The 17810-nt window shown below is 41.2% G+C and overlaps 2 protein-coding genes across 2 annotated transcripts; one reads left to right on the forward strand and one right to left on the reverse strand.

Annotated features, from left to right (window-relative positions):
• Positions 1-2894: 2894 nt before the first annotated feature.
• pth3r (parathyroid hormone 3 receptor) lies at positions 2895-12735 on the reverse strand. The gene is made up of 13 exons (XM_070851825.1): positions 12459-12735; positions 9175-9280; positions 7563-7673; positions 7342-7466; positions 7074-7165; positions 6752-6899; positions 5426-5579; positions 5271-5331; positions 5115-5181; positions 4933-5027; positions 4687-4828; positions 4110-4151; positions 2895-4001 (listed from the first exon to the last, which is right to left on the reverse strand). Exons 1-13 carry the CDS (start codon positions 12522-12524, stop codon positions 3516-3518), a joined length of 1695 nt encoding a protein of 564 aa, XP_070707926.1. The 5' UTR covers positions 12525-12735; the 3' UTR covers positions 2895-3515.
• A 1337-nt stretch (positions 12736-14072) lies between these two features.
• taco1 (translational activator of mitochondrially encoded cytochrome c oxidase I) lies at positions 14073-17064 on the forward strand. The gene is made up of 6 exons (XM_070851922.1): positions 14073-14120; positions 14305-14596; positions 14700-14806; positions 14945-15078; positions 15589-15751; positions 15994-17064. The coding sequence occupies exons 2-6, from the start codon at positions 14308-14310 to the stop codon at positions 16201-16203; spliced, it is 903 nt and encodes a 300-aa protein (XP_070708023.1). The 5' UTR covers positions 14073-14120; positions 14305-14307; the 3' UTR covers positions 16204-17064.
• The last annotated feature ends 746 nt before the right edge of the window (positions 17065-17810 follow it).

Genomic DNA, 17810 nt, shown 5'->3' on the forward strand with positions numbered 1-17810 from the left:
CTGGATCATTTCCGATCAGCATCCTCTTCAGTCTCCGCCTTCCCATCTTTTTCCTCCACCTACGGCCAGAGGAGGCCGTCGAGTATCTGGAGCCTGAATTGAACGCTGACACTTTGGTCCCCAACCTTTTCTCTCTAATGAGCTGGCAGCTGGTTGCCGCCATACGTCAAGTGGGGGTTGGGGTTTTTTTTTGTCCTGGTGGAGGAGCAATCACTCATGCATAACTGTGTCTGGTGCTCCATATGTTTGGAAGCTTCATATTTATGCTTTTAGGACATCAGAGCTGTGAAATGTTAAACTATACTGTAGTCTGCAACCAAAGCAAGATTAAGAAGTAAACAATGTACATGTATAACATACAAAGACAACAGTAACCCATGGTTTGGTTTCCCTCAATGCTTTGAAGTGATGATTAAAATTATTATTATATTATTATATTTTTATTTATGAAAGTATTTATTTTATTATGATAATGATTCATGGTCGAAGCTTTTAAATGATGTTACTTATGTCTGATGAGGTTTTCTGGTTGTGTAATTGTAAAAAAAGAAAAAAGTGTTTTAGGAGGGGAACCTTTTTCGAGATAAATGTATTTGTCTAGTTTGGGACAGAAGACAAAGTTCTTTGTTTGTTTGTTTGTTTCTCTTAGTAGTTTCAGTCACAATAATGCATTTTATGTATTTTAAATGCACCTAAAAACAAATATAGGTAAGTCAAACTATGTTCTAATACTATTGTTAATATTGATAATTAGTTCCATTTCATGCGACTTATTTGCAGCAGGGTCAGAGCCTTATATAATCTTCCCTATTCACTTAAAGGGGCAGTCCACTGATTCTTGAATGCACCTCCATAAGTGTGGGGACTCATAGGGGACAGATTTAAAAAACAAAAGGGAAAATGAGTGGCCATGACTGAAGCAGAAGAGGCAGAGTCATCTTGACTTGTAGTGTCTCTCTAGTAGAGCTCAACCTCCTAAATTAAATGCTCATGTCTTACAAACTCCACACATCCAGTTTGTAATGAAGGTCTTACACCTAAATGAAATGACATCATCGGGGTTATTTATTTACTTTTTTATTTTTTGGGAAAGCCTGGAAATCTGTTTTACCAGGTGAATAATATATGAAAATACTCCTCATGGCAAGTATATTGAAAATGATTTGTAAAACTGGTAACTCCTTTAAATATAAATGGCATGTGAGCATCATCCGCGCTGCTCCATCTTAAGAGCAAATAAATTCTCAGCCTGTTGGATTATCATTATATTATTAAACACATTTAGATATTTCAAACCTCGGATGACAGCGGTTCAGTGTTTTTACTACGGTGAACAGAACCTTGAACTTTATATTCTATATTCATACTTGATGTTGACTTCCAATGACGTTGGTGACACATCTTTTGTGCTCTGTAGTGTCCGTGTCTGCTCGAATTGTACAGACGGAGAAGGGAAAGAAAGCGTTCACGTATACTCCACCCATTTAGACGGACCTGAAAAAGGAAATTAAACTGTTGAATCTGATATCTCTGCCAGAAGTCAAGACCATTGTTAACTCTCTGACAAATGACTCCATTCTTAATTTAGCCTCCATTTAACCTTATTTTGTTCTCCCCCTCCTTCCTTTTCTTCTTCTTCTTCTTCTTATCATCATCATCTGTTGTCTGATTTTTGTGTTATTTTGTCTGCAAATGTTTAAGCTGTTGCTATGTCCAAATACCTTACCTGGTTGAATAAAGGTCAAATAAATAAATAGATAAATAAAATAATAAAAAAGAGAATAAATTGATAATTGCTTAAAATATTTGGGTTCAGTGGTCCCTCGTTTATAGCGGGGGTTACGTTCTAAAAATAACCCAGCTTTATAGTATAGTCAGCTTTATTTTGTACAATTACTATATATATTTTAAGGCTGTAAAACCCCTCACCATACAGTTTATACATTTTTCTCAGACAGGCATTAACATTTTCTCACATTTATCTCTTGTTTGACTTGTTTGTTTGTCTTGCAAACAGGCAGCACTTAAAAGTCACACTGCTAGCGATTGAACATTTCTGTAAAAGCGTGCAAAATTGCACTAAAAAAATCCGCGAAAGTGTTTAAATGCTACCAGCTTGCGTGTGTTACCTTAAGCTCTGCGCTGAAACGATAAACAGAACATTTTCTACACAGAGCTGAGAGTGAATCAGTAACTAAATCACTTCCATGTGGCTTAGTTCAGTTTAATTTTATTCGCTTTATTTAAACTCTCAAGGCACAAACCCAAAACATTTATTAAATTATTTAGAGTTATCTTACACACCCTATAAACACAGAGCAGTAGACTATACACCTCAACAGTCCTAAAATATTTACAGGTACAATTTCCTGTCTGTTTGTCTTGTGAATACTGGTGGCTTGTGCGGCAGGTTCGCCACTCATGCTCCAGGTCCACAAACAATTCAGTGCCTCTTGCTCCGAGCCGAGGCCTGAGGGGAGAGTGTGAAATTCTAGACGGTGTTGTGAGGGCGTTCGGGGCAGAGGTTACACGGAGAGGGCAGTTGGGGTTTGGCTTGGGAGGGGCAAAAGGTTTGTGCATAAGCCCTCAGGGACCTGTCAGACTGATAAATAGGGCTGAGCAGACAACATGGACGACAACAGAGGTGCAGAGAGAAGTCCAACCGGTCTAGACATCAATATCAGTCTATCAAATATGGGCAGTTAGCTCGGCAGAGTAGCAACTAAAGCAAAGCGCCCTCCTACCATAAATGTGTGTCTGATATGTATGGAGGTCAATATCTGGAAAAGGGAGGATTGCTACAGGAGATTCATAGAAAGGAAGCCACTCAATCTCACACACACACACACACACACACACACACATTTTTAAGTACAGTCAGCCAGTCTAATCTGGAAAATCAAACACAATGTGTAGAGGGAGACAAAAATAATAAAAAAAAATCTCCCTGTTTAAACAACCAGGTCTGACTTTTCTCTGCAGCATCACATCTTCACAGATTATTTCACTCAATTTATCTGTTCACAATTCTTGCACAAAGCATATAAAAATGTGCATTTCATGCACACTAATAGAAATTAAATAGACCCACAAGATATCCTTTAGAAAACTGGGATTATTGTACAGGGCAAACCATCATATTTACACGCATACAATCCTGATCTTGTATGTCATAATGAGAAAAGGTCTTTGGTGTCCTTTTTGAAAATACCTTCGTGTTCCGTTTATGTGATGGAAATTTGATCCCATCCACTGAAATCTGCAGAGACCTACAAGTCTCTGTTTGAGCTGACCAAACAATCTCATCTCAAGGCCTGCTCAGTAGCTATTCTGGTGCTTTCAATCATATCACATGATCTTCCCCATTAAACTGCCTTTGTCCAGCACTCACTGAGTTGTAGCATTTTTCTGAGCACTTTTAGTATTTCTCATCCAGAAAAACTCATTCCTGTCATCTGCCTTGGTCTGCATGAGTCCTCATTCATTTATCCTCAAATGAACGTTTATCAAAATAATCACAAGATGGTCTCCAGCTCTTTCAGAGATAAGCAGCTGTCTGGATCTTCTGCTCCAGGGGTTTGGGCTGGAGATGCTCCTTGGCTTTTGTCATGACTCCCCTTGCTAGCTCTGACATGCCTGGCAAACACTCCAGACTCTGTCCCCCCTGGCTTCCGTACAGCCAGCTCCTGTTGGGGGCTGGAGGTCTTAGTGTCAGCGGGCACGTATCCAGGCAGGCTGGTTTGCGGGGGGAGAGTGCTGTGGCGTGGCGGCCTCACCCCTAACCCTCCAGCAGCAGCTCCACCTGAGCCCACCACACCTCCAGCGAAGGACAGAGCTCTGGGGTTGGCGGCAGACAGGCTGACACTGTGGGTGGTGGTGTATGACATCATGCCGCCGTAGTAGCAGCTGCCTCCGCCGCCGCTGCTGGTCATCCTGGCTTTCTGTTTGAGGTCCAGCGCGAGGCTGCGTCTTAACCAGGCCTTCTTTACCTCTGCCTGCACCTGAGAACAGGAAGAAGGACACAAACAGAAAGTTGTCTTTTTTATCAGACCACAAACAGCTGAGCAAATCTGAGATCTCTGTTCAGAACTACATGATATCTTTATTACCTCCCCATTGCAGAAACAGTAGATAAACGCCACAAAAAAGCCCTGGAAAGATCAAATCAAGATTTTGTTAAGACCATATTGTTGTAAATGTATTGTGCCTTAACATGAAGAATGATTAAGGCGACACTTTTTGACATTTTTCAACACAATATAGTTAGATGGGAAAATTTATACCACTCTCATTATCTGCATGTTAAATATGAAGCTACAAGCAGCAGCTAGCTAGCTCAGGGGGAAACGGCTAGCCTGGCCTTGTCCAAAGGTAATAAAAAGTTGCTTACTCTAAAGCTCAATAATTAAAAAAAGAAGTGTAAAAGCTGTTTCCAAGAAAACAAATAAATACAATTCCAAAATGTCGAATTATTGCTTTGTGTATCTTGGCTACACATATTTATTGAAATATGTTATAATGTTCAATTCTGGGAATATGAAATACGCTCAAAAGTGTCAGAAATTGTTGTTTAAATGCTGAAGCGTGTGTACAACCCCGAAACTATTTGCACATTCAGAAAAGTGAATAACAGTGGCAGTTTGAGTTATTGCTTGTAAATTAGTGCTGAAAGGTGTGTATTCTCACCTGAGATGAGTTGAAGAACATCTCATAATGCATTTGGACCTGCCACAACAGCCCTGTGACCTCAGTGTAGGGAAGAGCCATGAACACCATGTAGTGAACTCCAAACAGGGGCATCAGGACCAATGTGGACTTAAGCAGCTTCCTGCAGATAAACAGTGTACATATTTAATGTTTGTAAAAACTCGTATGTTATTAGGATGGTAGATGAAAAGCCATTTATGGGGGAATTTTATTCTGAACAATTACCGATATTGCTGCCGCGGGTCCAATTTACCAGTGTTTGTTTCCCACAGTTTAGAGGCCAGGACACGTATTATGTTGACGAAGAGGAGGAAATTCACCTGCAGGCCAGGAGGTGTACAGAAACGTCACGTTCAACCCAAATGTCAAATACTGTTTAATTGTATTAAAATGTAAACTTTTCTTACAACAATGGCTGACAGAATAGGAACTTGGTAGATCCACTTCAGATTTCCTGCACTGATGTCCCAACATCTGGAAGCAGAGGCAAAAGAGTTAAAATGAGCATTTGTCATATAGGTGTCATGTAAATATAATACAGGTAAACACATCATGTGACTCACTGTGTGTCTGCCAGAGACGCTCGTGCACTGACCCAAATTGACACGAACACAGCTGGAACACCTGAGATAAATAGAGAGAAAAACTGAGAAATTGTCAATAGATTCACTGTTAGCTTTATATGCGAGAACAGAGCGTCTGGTCAGATGCTGCCTACCCCAGCCGATGATGGTGAGGGCCCATAGGTAGTTCTTGTCAGAGAGGAAGGCCATGAAGATGAGGCTATGTAGGTACAACCCCTCCACCAGGATCCAATAATGATTGGTCGCCACGAAATAAAGGAAGAGAGTAACAGCGACTTTACAGCTGGCCTGAGGACAAACAGGTGCATGTAAAGGAAACATTCAAACAAAATGCCAGACAGCATATCTACATTATTGGGGGAAAAAGGGTTTTATATTCTTTATCTGAAAGAAATGGTTCGACATTTTGGGAAATACGCCTTTTCACTTTTCCTACAGTCAGCAGCTGGTTAGCTTAGCTTAGCATAAAGGAAATGAGGCAATCAGCTCACCTGGCTCTGTCCAAAGATAACAAACCTCTAAATCAGAATCAGAATCAGAATTACTTTAATAATCCCCAGGGGGAACTTCAAACACAAAAGTAAATCAGGTGAGTCCAGAGTCCAGGGTCCTCTCTCTCCTCTCTGGTGGAACAGTTCACGTACTGGCTGAAGTCGGGCAGTGCCTTTGCCATGGTGACATGGTTGAAGACAGAGATAGCAGTGAGTGCACTCTGGTGTAGAGTCTGTACCCGGGCTATGGCGGAGTGGATGACGTCACACGCCAAAGTTGGGTTGGCAGAAGGAGGAATGTAAACAGTCACCACAACAACATGTGAAAACTCCCGTGGCAGGCAACGTGGACGAAGACCAACAGCAAACAGTTCAATGTCCGGGCTGGAGATGCGCTCCTTGATAGTAATATGAGCAGGACTGCACCACCTGTTGTTCACCAGAACAACAAGCCCCCCTCCTCTCCGTTTACCGCTCCTGGTGCAGTCCCTGTCGGCCCGAACAGTTTGGAAGCCACCAATGAAACATTGTCGTCAGGAATGTCCTGATGCAGCCATGTCTCCATAAAGCCAGACTACACTCCCGGTAGTCAACAGCTCAACAGTTAATACGTTATATCTATGCTTTTTATAGAACTAAAGTGCAAAACTGACAATTTACCAAAGCAACTCAGATATAACATGTTAATTCACTTGAACAGAACCAAGCTAGCTGTTTCCAGACTTTATGCTAAGCTAAGCTAACAGGCCATTAGCTGCATCTACAAAATAACTGTATAGATATTTTCATCTAACTTTCAGCAAGAAACATGCTGTGTATCATCTCTAAGACTTATTAGATGTACTTAAAGTTTGATTTCTTAACAAATACATGAGCATTTATTGCATCCTAAAGTGGACCACCACCAAAAAAAAAAGCAAACAAGATAATAAGGCTAAATGGTAAACATAAAAAACAGGTCTACTTTACCATATAAGGCTTCTGTGTGGTGAACTCAGCATTACTGTCGTCAGATATGGAGTAGAGAACAGCGTCCTTTACGAAAATGCTGACTGCTCGACATATGAAGGAGGTGAACAGGTGAATGTGGATGTAATTGCGTGTGCAGTGAAGACGCCTGAAAGTGTATAAGAGAGAAGTGTTGGGATGTTAGAAAGCGATGTTAATGAAATTATTCCATTACTTTTTTTCTGCCTCTCTCAGGGGGGCATGAATCTACTATTGATGATCACTTCTCAGTTTTATGGCAAATACATTCACATGTGTATTACTGCAGGCTTCTGAGTCTTACTTGAAATAGCAGAGAATGGAGACGGCCACCAGCAGTGCAGCCAGAGAAATGGAGTAGCCGACAGTGTACATGAGATGGAGCCTCTCAAACACCTTCTGAAGCAAAGCAAAAACATACTTAGAGTGTGCAGATTTGGTCACAGCATGGTGAAACCAAACAGCAGTGATTTATTAACCTGCAGGTATCAGTAACAGCTACGTCAAACATCTACATGTTCTATTAAACACATCCAACCAACCATGAGCACGCACACACCGTCTGTACATACCACCTCTTGGCTCCTGTGGTTGGAGGTCAGGTATGTGGTGCATTCGGTGTAGTTGGCCCAAGTGCGGTTGATGCTGGGCACCTGCTCCCAGTTACCTGACGCATCACACTGGCGGTAGGCACGCCCTGGGTCACAACATTAGCACGACAGTCTGTGATACATGCATCAGGACAAAGCTGCTGTATTACTTCTGTGTGTTCGTGTCTCTCGAGCTCTCCCACCTCTGTGGTTGAAGTCGTAGATGTACTCTGGACACAGCACTGAAACCAGATGACCCGCTCTGCTCCACGGCCAGCAGATGATCCCATCCCACTCTGGGATACAGTTACCTTCTTCACAAATAATGGGAAACAGCTGTTAGCTATCTGACAGTGTGGCCTTTATACAGACTTGTGTGCACTATGTAGGCACTAAACAGGTCCAGGTACCTAAAGCCTCAGGAGGCCCCTGAGTAGGAGCCTCTGTTTGAAGTGGCTGCACTGTAAGGGCACTTCTCATTGGAAAGATGCATGGCTCAGTCAGAAGAAGGAACGTAACTGCTGATATCAAGTCTGATCTGCTATTTACAACAATGTAAAAATCATTACAAGTAAAAGTCCTGCATTTAAATGTTTACTTAAGTCAAAAAAAGAAATGCAGCAAAACATAAATATGGACCCCTCAAAGTGTGCCAAACTGATATATCAAACGTTAGATTAGATATTTACTGACACAGTAATACTTAAGCACGGTGTAATGTTATTACTTGTTAAGGCATAGGTATTTTAACCACTTTAGATACTACTGGGTTGTTTAATCCGTAATAATTCATCAGCCAACGTGTGTTTTGAAAACTTGAATCTGAAATGGTAATAGGAGCAGTCAGTTAAATGTAGTGGTGTAAAAAGTACAATATTTTACTCTGAATTGTAGTTGCAGTTGCAGAATAAAGTAGGATAAAATAGAAATATTCAAGTTAAGTATATTGAAATAAGTACAGTTCTTGACTAAATATACTTATATTTGTGGACAGGAGTGTCAGCGTGGCATGCGGCTTTTCAGCAGAGTTTTAACCAAGAGCGGAGCTTTTGTGTTGAGTTAACCTGTAAAATAAAACGGTAAAAGACACAAAATGCCTGCAAACAATGTGAGCAGTGGTGGTGGTTATGATGACGATTTTAAGACAGTTATAAATGCACCAGAGTTGTTCACCATGCCTGTCCGCTATCTTGTCTTCTGGGGCTTCGTCGTATAAAACTCCCCTCAAAATAGCCCACTGATGCAACTTATCATCAGTTTCTGCGTCACAATCTGAATGAAAAATGCCCCGCTATTGTCTGCACCTAAATTCAGCTCTAATCACAGAGATACTGGTCAGCAGGATATTGGATGGATGTTATATCTGATCCCAAATAAATAACTGATGTAATAAATACTGCTTCTGATTATATATTTGGACGTGCACTCACTGCCCTCTTGTGCTTTTTATACCAGATATGCTTGTTAAAACACCTTACTTTCCTAATATGGGGTGCGTTTTCACCCTTGTTGGCATGCTCAGCATATTCCTCATGTTGACATCTTACCTGAAGTAAGGGTTGTAATTGTAGATAGATCGTGTGTCGTAACTAAAACCAAGCTGAACTCATGGGAGTCAAAGAGTAAATGTGTCAAAGATACCTTTTTATACAGTTTTTAGGCAGTTTATTAGACATTCTTTGGATTTAGCTGACATTTTCTCTCTGCACAGATCATCAGATTCAGGAGCTTTTGACGACAGGATAACTAAGCAAAACTGAGCTCTATCCAGTACCTGCTTTTAATGAGTAAAATGAACAAAAGCAGAGCACACACCTTTAACGAGGGCCATTTGTGCCTGGATGTTCCTCTCACACTTGGCGTGAGCACCAATCAGGACATAGATCTGCTCTTCTCGTGTGATGACATCATCAGAGTCAATCTGTAGCAGGCGGATAAAAGAGAGAGACATGTCAAACTGTTAAGTATGTAAGAGACTCATGGAATGCATAGAATAGAAATGCTTTGTGGTAAACGTTTTAAAACAACTTAAGTAACTGGTGAAATGATCCTTTAAGAAAGATCTGTGTGTGCAGACATCTGACTGGGCTGTCTGGGATTTGTCCTGACCTCAAGAGCGGCTTCAGCCTATCTGAGCAGCTACCGTCCCTGCGTTCGTTTATCTTTGCAAGGAGCCCACAGATATTAAATGTTTCCTGCAACAAAAGTCTCTCTGAAGTCTCTTTCCAACTGAGGCGATCTGTCAACCACAAACTCTCCCAAGGACCTGATGTGCTGCCTCCAGGTGTTGTGAAATAGTTGCGTGAGGGTGCGGTATGTGATGATCCCTTGCCAACCCCTTTTTTTCCCAGGCGGCGTGGCTGCCGCCGGCCACATGGGGGCCTTGTCCTCAGGACCTTGGCCATGCTGGTAAGAGCTGGTCTTCACAAGCAGCTTTGTGTTCTAACGTGCATTTCACAACAGAGCAGCAAAAGTAGCAACCAGAGAACTCACATGAGAACTGTTGATCCGACAGAGGACAGATGGTGAGACAGAAAGGTACGAAGAAAGAGAAAGAAACAAACAACGAAGCAAAAGTCCAGAGGAATGAGTTGTGTCTGTGACTTCAGCTGTGTCCAGTGGTGGAGAAGTAATTATGCTCTGATACTGTATTTTAAGTATAATTTTGAGGTACTTGCACTTCTTAAGGTATATGCACCTCTTCGACCTGTTGCCCTCTGGCCGGCGCTACAGGTCCATCCGTTCAAAAACGAATAGACTCAGACAGCTTCTTCCCCAAAGCTGTCACCTTTTTGAACTCTGATCTGCACTGACGTTTCTGCACTGATGTCACCTCATTATTGCTTTACTGCATTCCAGCACTGATGCCACTTATTTAATTATTTATTACTGTGTTTTTATACTGTGTTATACTTTTTTTTTGTGCACTTTAAGGAGCTGCCCTTTTTTAATCTCATTGTACCCAGTACAATGACAATAAAGGCTTTCTATTCTATTCTATTCCTGAATATATCAATTTTATGCTACTTTATACTTCTAATCTACCATAATTCAAAGGGAAATATCGGACTTTTTACTTATTATTTAATTTTTGTGAGCCTTATGGTAGCAAGAGACACAAGAGAACACTAAAGTCAGTAAGATTCATCCTCTGGGGGCCATGAATGTCTGCACCAAATTTCCTGATAGTATTTCCAGTAGTTGTTAAGCAATATAAACAATCTCAGTGGGCCACTTAAATAGGATTCTCAATGCAGGAGTTTTACTTGTAAGGGAGTATTCTTAGATTAGATACTTTTTCCACCACTGCTTCTCACAGCCGTCTGCTGACCTGAGGAAAACTTTTCACTGTTGTTAAACTGACTGAAAAGCCAAACTGGAACAATTCAAGTCAACGGATATGTGATAACTAACATTCTTGGCGAAAGCCATTAAAATAAACCGTCAATGGGTGAAGAGTGTTTCCAATACTGTAGCACGTAGAAAGCTGAACAGCTATCATTCCCTACAGTGATTTGGTTTTTTTGGAGGGGACAGTCAGCCAAAGTCAATACAGACATATTGAGCAGCTCAAACTACTTGTTGTTGTTGTATCGTGGACTGTGGACACACGTCACTCTAGTCTCTGTGCTTCTGGGTTTAAGTCAATCAAAGTTGTCCACTTGTGCCTCAACAAAACAACTTCAAATATTATACAATACATCCACATGCAGCATAATTCATTACATGCAAGTCAATATGGACTTTTCTTTCTATAGGAGGTTTTTTTTTGCTGACGGAGTGGGAGGGTTAGCAAAACAATTAGGCTTAGACATCTCCTCGCCTTTGTGTCATGATTGAATTTGCTCTCTCCGGCCTCCACTTCACGTAAAGTGATTTTCAGCCTGACTGAGCAGGAGGCTGTCAGTCGGCCTGAGGTCGACACTCGGGATCGACCCGGGGAGGCTGAGGAGATGACGGTGGTCAGTGTGAGCTTCAGTGGGTGAAGGGTCAGAGGGGTCAGAGGAGATTTCTTATGGTCGCTTTAGTGTCACTGCTGCTGTTGAGCTCGTTTTATAGTTTCTGGTTTTTGTCTCAATCAAGGAGACGGCTGGCTTTATCTGAACATTTTTTCTCCAAAAGCCCCTTAAAGTGCCCCTTATAAAAAAACATTCTATTTTCCAGAGGGACCTCCTCTTTGTCTATGTAAGAGTGTGTGTGTTGCCTTTGTAATCTCCCATTTTGACGTAAGATTTTGCAGGAACATTTCAAATTTTAAGATATCTTATTGTTAATAATTGATGAATATTTAGTTATTCAATTGCTGTTCTTTTTAACAAGGGTTTTTTGCTGCAAAGAGATTTATTGTCATACTATAAAAATAAAATACTCAAAAATGAAAAATAGATGTTCCTCAGCAGCCCAACCAAAAATAAAGTTTTTCCACATAACCTCATTTGTTCAAAAATAAGAAAGTTACACAACTCATCTATGGTCAGTCTTGCTGGTGAATGGCTGGCACGATACCCAAAGCACGAAATAAATCTATGTCCAAATTTCAAACGATCAAAGAAACTCACAGATACATGAAATTTTCTATATTTGGCCCAAAGTGCAGCAGTACAGGAGTGTTATTTCTGACTCAGTGTCGTATTCAGGTGTAAGATATGATGCTACTTTGTGAAAAGTTTACATTTAGACCATGAAAACAATCCTTTTACAGGTTTCTACTGGAGTAAGAGACTTTTGGCTGCATTCACTTCATTTAAGTTACGTTACCTATTGAACATCTCAAGCTCACCAATTCATCAGCACAAATATAAGATTATTTTTATTATTATTTTTAATACGAATATCAAATAAGATCCACTAAAACGTATGTTTGCATTTTAAAACATAAAGCTATAAATTGTTCAAATATTGCTAATATTCATGCTTAAATTCTTTTAATTTTTTGACAATAGAAGTAAAAACAGACACAGAAAGGAACTATTTTGCCCTTAGATCGTGGCAAAAACGAAAAACGTGAAAGGTAAACAATAGTTATTTAACACATGCACTCAATGATGTAATCAATAACTGAATCACCCAAATATTCAAGATAAGTACAGTACACTTACCAGTGCAGTCACTATCATCACACAGTGGAAAAGAGCCAAGACACCAGTTCCATGTGCAGATGACATGTTGTCTTTTAAACTGTTGACTTAAACAGGACGTTTGATTAATACCAGATCATATTCAATCCTCAATCCGTATCCCAAAGTTAAGAGCTGCTCCTTTTTGCTGTCCCATCAGCGTCCTCTGTCTTCTTGTGTCTTCAGGTTATTCCAGAAATGATCCTTTAAAAATGTCTCCTCTCTCCTGTCTTCTGCTGGAGGCTCAGTGGACATCACTGATCAGGTCTGGGGGACCATATGGCTGTCAGTGTGTAGTGTGAGAAGGTATCTGACAGGAGGAGGGAGGGGAGAGCACTGTGGAGGAAATCTGCTCCTTTTTCAGTTCTTTGGACTGTTGTCTGTCAGAGATGGGTTGGCCTTGATTGGCTGCTGCTTCCATCTCACTTAACTCTTCGTTCTCCTCTGCTGTGGCTCCCTGTCTCTGTCATCCTCTTTGTGTATCTGTTTGTTTTTTCCTTACCTTTCACCGTCAGTTTCCTAATTTAACATATTTATCACAAAAATATCGTTTGCCATTTCTGTTCATGTTTTTTTTTTTTTTATCCTGGTCAAGAGATTGGGTCATAGGCATGTTATCATTATATCCCGTCGTCATAAATAGAAGCAGTGTCATTTAAAAAACTGCTCACATGGCAGGAGACCAACATTTCTTTTCCAGTTCCCACGCTGGAGGACACAGATACAGACCACACTTCCTACTGTTTGTGCCAATTAGATGGAACCTGTAATCTCCAGTGATAACTTCCCTGACTCTAGCAGACATAATGAATACACATTATATATACGAGGAAGATTTACAGTATTTTGGCTTGTGTTGCTGTTATTTTTGAGCTCGGTTGTTGAACTTGAGTGATGATATTCTGCTGTGGTTCCTGATCTCAACCAGTAACACCCAGGGGTGTCTGGTTCCCATAGCTCAGAATTTGACACATTTTCCTCATTCAATATAACCCACAATGAATAAGGAATAAATATAGAGGTATAAAAATGGCGACTTTATGAACAGAAAACTATATATATCTATACATATATTTATATGGGAAAAGAATATGTATTAAGTGAGGAGCTGGCATTAAATTATTATTATTATGTTTGGCATTAAATGATTAGTAACCAGTGCCTAAAAATGTGTGTCACCTTAATGCTTCAGTCGTTGTTTAAGCTATATTTAAGTAATGCAATAATTTACTTTAATATTTTCTAAATATAAATATTTAAATATATTTTGATTGGTTACAGCACATACTAACCACAAGATACTATTATAGTATCAAGGAGGTTCAGGATGATAAAGTTCAAATAGCTTTTAATAAGACTATAAAGGCAAAAATACAACGACAACATGATGTTAATGCAGGTTAAAATAAAACTTGTGACATACAAATACTTATGAATAGTAAAGGGGCTTATTGATTACATCAACCTGAATGATAGAAGACAAAAAGAGAGCAAGACATTCAATTTAAGTTAAAAATGCTCAGTTAAAACATATGATTGATTGGGCTTTTATTTTGAAAGGCTGAATTCTGTCGCGATCACAACCCGGAAGTGCCAGTTTCACTACAAGGACAGCAGCGGCTGCCCCACTGGCTCGTCCAAGCTGTAAGTTAGAGGACTTCGGGATGTTTTGATTCACTTATCGATATGAAACAGAAGATTTTCTCATGTTAAAGGCCTCACCTCCACACGGAGGCGCACAGCTCGGCTGTTGACCGCAGCCTCTGCTCCACACGTGGAGCAGGTCACTGTAACACTGCGTCCATTAACACTGGTTGTGTGTGTGAAGGGCATGGCGGGGGCGGTGGTGCTGAGGGCTGTCCGGACCCTGCGCCCCCGGACATTGGCCGCGACCTCAGGCAGGTTTCCTTCCCCGGTAGAGTCCGTCCTTCAGCCGGCGGCTCCATGTGTGCTGAACCTCCCGTGGAGGACCTCCCCTGTCAGGACGCTGCAGCTGAGCTCCGCCCTGTGTGCCGGACACAACAAGTGGTCAAAGGTGAAACACATCAAGGGACCTAAAGATGCTGCGAGGAGCAGGATGTTTATGAAGTTTGGTATGATGATAAGGATAGCTGTGAGAGGTGAGATTACACAACAGGCTGAAATAAAAGACGATCGTGCATTTCAGTCACAGTTTTGATGTGTTTTCCTGTCAGCAAATGTTGATTTCGGTTTAATCTGCAGAGGGTGGACCCAATCCAGACATGAATGTGAACTTAGCCCACATCCTGGAGCAGTGCAGAGCTAAGAACATGCCCAAAGCCTCCATAGAGACTGCAATCAAGAGTGCGGTGGGTTGACAACACACTGTCACATAGTACATGTCTTAGTAAAGCGTTGAGCCACTACAAGGCTCATAAACAGCTTAAATACTCCTTGGCAAAGATTCTCCAACTCTCTTATTCATGTCTTTTCTCTTGGCTTTACAGGAAAAGGCCAAGCCAGCGTCCCTGCACACGATTGAAGCTCGAGGGCCTGGTGGATGTCTGCTGCTCATTGAGGTCCTCACTGACAACAACTCCCGCTGCCAACAGGAAATCAAAATCCTACTTAAAAGGAACGGGTGAGGACCAGCTTTCTATCATCTCACTCCGCTGTTACTGTTTAGCCGAAATACTGCCACGTTTGTATGCTGCCACATGCTGTAAATTGACGGACAGAGTAGAGACACTCTGTGGCATCCGAAACATCTGGCACTTAGATAGTGGTAAAACAAACACGGCTAGCTGCACACAAACACTGTTTAACTGGTCTGAAGGGAATATCTGAAAATGTCTTTACGCCAATAATGCCTCCAAAACATGTAAGCAAACAAGTAATTATACACAATAATGTAGGGTGATAATGGTGTACTGATAATAGAGGTTTGTGCAAAAACTACTAGATGTCCCTGTGCAAACAAATTTATCTTGGCTAAGAAGCAGCTGGCACACTATTGATGAAAAATAGCAGAACAGAATAAGAGGACAGCTAGTCCACATGGAGAAACCCCATTTGCATTTTAACAGACATGAAATAGTTGCATGTGGGATGATGTTGTCGTACAAAGGTGTAGTTCTGTACTCATCCACAGGGGGGTGCTGTCGGACGGAGCTCGCCACAACTTCAACAAGAGGGGGGTGGTGGTGGTGCCCGGTCACAACGTCTCCACGGAGCGAGCTCTGGAGCTGGCCATTGAGGCGGGAGCCGAAGATGTCCAGGAGACTGAGGATGAGGAGGAGCAGCCCCTCCTGCAGGTCAGACAGAAGAGGGAAATAACAGCACTAGTGATAAATGAAGCATGTGTGGAGACACTTTTTGGTGGGCTCTGAAATGTAAATGTGGGTAGGAATATGGCCTTACATTGTTGTTTATCCATTAACGTGGACATTTTTCCTCACTCACTGATGAATGAAAGACAGAATTAATCACAATGACAATAGTAGTTACAGCCCTACCACGATTTAATGAATAGTTTGATGGGTTTCTCTCTCTTCAGTTTATTTGTGACATGGCGGACCTGAGGAAGGTGCGGGCCTCATTGGAGGAGCTGGGAATGCAGATTGTGTCTGCTGGGTTGGAGTTTGTTCCCCGCACCCTCTTGTCTCTGGACCAGGACCAGCTGGATGCTGCCTCAACACTAATAGAAACCCTCAATGACGATCCAAACGTAGTCAGAGTTTGGGACAACATCCAGGCTGACAGCTGAGTGCACCTACTGAACACTTGATGGACGCCGAACATCTCAGCCCGAATATCTGATTTTGCAGAGAAAGGAAAGGATCTGTTAACGAAACTGTGGTCCTTGTAAAGATGTAAAGTGATTTACTGAATGTGTTCTATCGTCAGACTGCACTTACCATAAGTTCATTAAGAGCCGGCCACGAGCCCACAGAAGCCTTCAGGGCTTTCTCAAAACTACTTTCAAGTAGTTTTTATAAACTTGAATCTTTAGAGTGACATTTCATCTGCATTTCTTTGTTGGTAGATATTTGTGGAAACACCATTGGCCAGACCAAGTGGGTCTGTAAAGTTGGTAAAGACATCTCTCTCCCTGACTCTAGCAGATGGAATGAATACACATTATATATACGAGAAAGATTTACAGTGTTTTGGCTTGTGTTGCTGTTAGTTTTGAGCCCGGTTGTTGAACTTGAGTGCTGATATTCTGTTGTGGTTCCTGATCTCAACCAGAAACACCCAGGGGTCCATTTCTATTGAAGTGAAATCTGTCTCTTTTTAGTTGAAGAAGGAAGCTATGTTTATTTATTAACAAGGATCAGTTTGAAATAAAATTAATTTGAAGATCCCCTCTAGACATCTAGACAACACATATAGCACATGTTTGATTTCCTGTTGCTTTGAATAATTATGTGTCTGATGTAAATTTTCCACAAAAAAGTCTGATTACGCCCGTAAAAAGTATGAATATTATATTTACATACATACAACGTTTCCGCATCACTTGTGTACCGAAGGTTGCATTCTAGACCATGATTGGCTTCTGGACAAGTTGTGAAGTTTCGCACATAAGTGTCTAAAAATGGTTTTAAAGGTGAGCACAGAGAAACTTTGTGAGTGTGGATGCATTATTCTGCACAGTGAAGCTCAAACATGCAAGTGAAGTGACAAGAAGCAAAACACACATTTTTCTTACTACAGAATCAGCTTTTGTGGTTGAAATATTCTCCCTCTCACATGCAGTGCATTAAAGAACAAAATACTAAAATGTATTTAAAAAAAAATGCAGAGGCTGAAGGTCACAGCTGAAGGACATTTGGAGGCAGTGTCATCACAGGTCATTACCCCCTCATATTACTGTAGTGTCAACATTGAAGTCAATAAGATCCCACATTAACAGTGTGCACGCAACATATTGAGCGAGTACTATACACTTAGCTAGCCCATTTTGTTTTTTACACTGCTGTCGTATACGTCGCAGCCTGAACTATATTTAAGATCTCCACCACCAAACTGAATTGCATACAAGAACACAGAAATGGTAATTTGATGTTGACTGTGGAAGTCCAGTGTAATGGCTCAGAGCCCATTTGCTCTGTGTATCAATGCTCCTCATTGATTTTCCTGTCATTTCCTCTCGGCTATAGCAGGGCATTGATTTGTTTCCAGTGTTGGCGAATGTTGCGTGGCAACATTTGAGCTGCGGGCCAGTCCTCTGCCCTGTGCCAGAGTGGAGAGTTCAGTGTTGACCTCTGAATGAAAGAAGCACATTTTTTTTGCGTAAATATGAACCATGACAGAGGAGAGTGAATGTTTTTGAAAATACTTGTCCAAAACGTGTCCTGGAGGATGAAT

This window comes from Pempheris klunzingeri, chromosome 20 (genome assembly GCF_042242105.1).
Source record: "Pempheris klunzingeri isolate RE-2024b chromosome 20, fPemKlu1.hap1, whole genome shotgun sequence".
Taxonomy (NCBI): Eukaryota; Metazoa; Chordata; class Actinopteri; order Acropomatiformes; family Pempheridae; genus Pempheris; species Pempheris klunzingeri.